This window comes from Quercus suber, unplaced genomic scaffold (genome assembly GCF_002906115.3).
Source record: "Quercus suber isolate HL8 unplaced genomic scaffold, Cork oak 2.0 scaffold_28, whole genome shotgun sequence".
NCBI lineage: Eukaryota > Viridiplantae > Streptophyta > Magnoliopsida > Fagales > Fagaceae > Quercus > Quercus suber.
This window is the reverse complement of record NW_027069493.1, coordinates 551,678-554,219: the sequence shown is the minus strand read 5'-3', so window position 1 is coordinate 554,219 and position 2,542 is coordinate 551,678. Positions and strand designations below refer to the sequence as shown.

General features: G+C 37.3%; 1 protein-coding gene across 1 annotated transcript; it reads right to left on the bottom strand.

The window, feature by feature from the left end:
- LOC111988136 (L-lactate dehydrogenase B) lies at window positions 1–1,905 on the bottom strand. Its single transcript, XM_065769351.1, has 2 exons — window positions 1,246–1,905; window positions 1–644 (listed from the first exon to the last, which is right to left on the bottom strand). The coding sequence occupies exons 1-2, from the start codon at window positions 1,852–1,854 to the stop codon at window positions 201–203; spliced, it is 1,053 nt and encodes a 350-aa protein (XP_065625423.1). The 5' UTR covers window positions 1,855–1,905; the 3' UTR covers window positions 1–200.
- Between the last annotated feature and the right edge of the window lie 637 nt (window positions 1,906–2,542).

Below are 2,542 nucleotides of genomic sequence, written 5' to 3'. Positions count from 1 at the left end.
TAGAAATTGACCTATTGGCCAAAAATTAAAGCCAACATACATGAAATACAAAATATAGTAATCTTGAGATACTGTAAAATAGATTACACCATTAAAAAATTCATAATAGGCATGTTGTGTCTCTAAAAAAAAAAAAATCATAAATGATAAAACATGCAAATGAAAAGGGATTCAAAAGCAGGGATCCACTGTGATGTGACTCAGATTCCCAACTGGTTTTGCACCTCAAGGATGGTCTTAGCAGAGTCCCTAAGACGGTGAGCCTCCTCATCAGTCAAATGCACATTGGTCACACCCAAGACTCCACCCCTACCAAGCTGGGCTGGCAAGCTCAAGAACACGTCTCCACCTTCAATTCCGTAGAACCCATTAGCAACTACCGAGACTGGGTGGACCTTCCTCTGGTCTCTCAGTATGGATCGAGCCAGATTAGCCACAGAGTACCCAATAGCCCAGGATGTGTACCCTTTGAGGCTTATCACTTCATAAGCACTATCTATTACTTCTTTGTGGATATTCTCCAAGGTCACCTTTTCGTATGCAATTTGTTGCTTTTCTAGGAAGCTCAATACCGGCACACCTCCGACACTAATGCTTGACCATAGTGCCACCGAGCTATCACCATGCTCCCCAACTATGTAAGCCTGTATTAATTATTACAACAAAGTTTATTAACAAGGTAGAGTTTACTAAATTAAGAAAGTACCCCAAAGCATTACCTAAATTAATTTAATTAGTAAAATTCTCATTCATCCTCTTCAAATAAAATTTTAAAAAATAAAATAAAAAGAGAGAGAGAGAGAGAGAGAAAGAGAATCAACTAAATTTACATGGTCAATTGACTCAATTTATAATTAAGTGTTGGTAAGTCTTCTTTAAGAAAAAATTCTATTAATTTTATGTGTGTTAAAAATACTTAATATTCTAAAAAAAAATTTGAGTGGTGGTAAAAATATATATATATATATATATATAAATGTTATAATAACAAATCTATATTATCACCAAAATATATATATATATATATTTTCTGATTGGAGGTTATAATTGTAATTACTGTTAATTGTTTTGTTAAAAAAATTTATGAGAATTCACTGTTTATTTTGAAAGTAGAACTGTGGAAAAAGAAAATCCACCGCTTTAATGCAGATAATCCACTAAACTCTAACCAAACCCTAAGCATCAGCGCATCACTACTTTTTTTGTGAGAGTATCTTAAAAAGAAGAAGAAGAAAAGTGACTGACCTGCACATCCTGAGCGTTGACGTCGAGATGATCGGCGATAAGGAACCGAAACCTGGACGAGTCGAGGTTGGTACCCGACCCAATAACCCTATTCGAAGGGAAACCGGATAGCTTCCACGCCACGTAAGTGAGCACATCAACAGGATTGGAAACTATAAGCAAAATAGTCTCCGGCGAGTAACGAGCCAGCGGAGGAATAATACCCCTAAACAGAGCCACATTCCTCTGCAACAGATTGAGCCTAGACTCCCCAGGGAGCTGGCGGGCCCCAGCAGTGACAATACAGAGATCAGACCCAAAGGTGAGCTCGTAGTCGACAGACGCATGGATTTTGGTGCGAGGTAAAAACGCAGCAGCGTGTTGAAGGTCGAGCATCTCGCCACGTAGCTTGTCGGCCATGGCGTCGATGAGGACGAGCTCGTCGGCTACGTCTTGGGTCAGAATAGTTTGAGCTATGGCCATGCCCACGTTGCCGGCTCCAACGACAGAGATTTTGGTGTGTCGCTTAGTTGGGGAAGGAGGGGCGGCACGTTGAATTTGCCTGAAGAAGGCCTGGGTTAGGTCCAGGCCTCCTGGGCCAAGTGATGATGATGAACCACTCTTTTGCATTGCGTTTGTGTTTGTGTTTGTGTTTGTGTGTAAGGTTTGGTTTTCCCTGTAGGGGAGAGTAGGGTTTTTTTATATGTGTCGGAGAGAGAGAGAATGGTTTGAGTGGGGGAAACGTAATAGTATTTTTCAATTGTCAAAGTTTCTAGAAGAAATTGCCAAGACTTTGGGGAAGCAGCATATCTGAAATTTCCCAATATAAATAAATATTTTTCCTTCGGGGCTGCGAATCTGAAATTGCCCAATATAAAACAATATTTTCCTTTATTCTTCTTGTTCTGTATATTTGCTGTTTCCTGCCACCTCCATTCCTTCAGTCCCTCCAAATGCAAACACCACGCGCCTTTTTAAACCACTAATAAGAAATTTTTACTGCAAAATAAAATGTTAACGCTCACTTAAGACTTAACAGTTGTATATTAGATTTTTTTGATTAAATTTAAATATTAATAAAATATAAATAGTATATTATTTTTTAAGAATAGATAAATTTAATGCAAGTGTGAATTTAATCGGAGAATATGACTAATTACACTTGAAATAATATGCCTAAAATTTAAATGTGAGGATATTATAAATAATTATTTGAAATAATATAGTTATGAATTCCATTTCGTAATCTTTCATTCTAATTAGTTAACAATACCCATTTTGTTATAAATTTCAATTAATTCTGCTTCATTTCACTAAA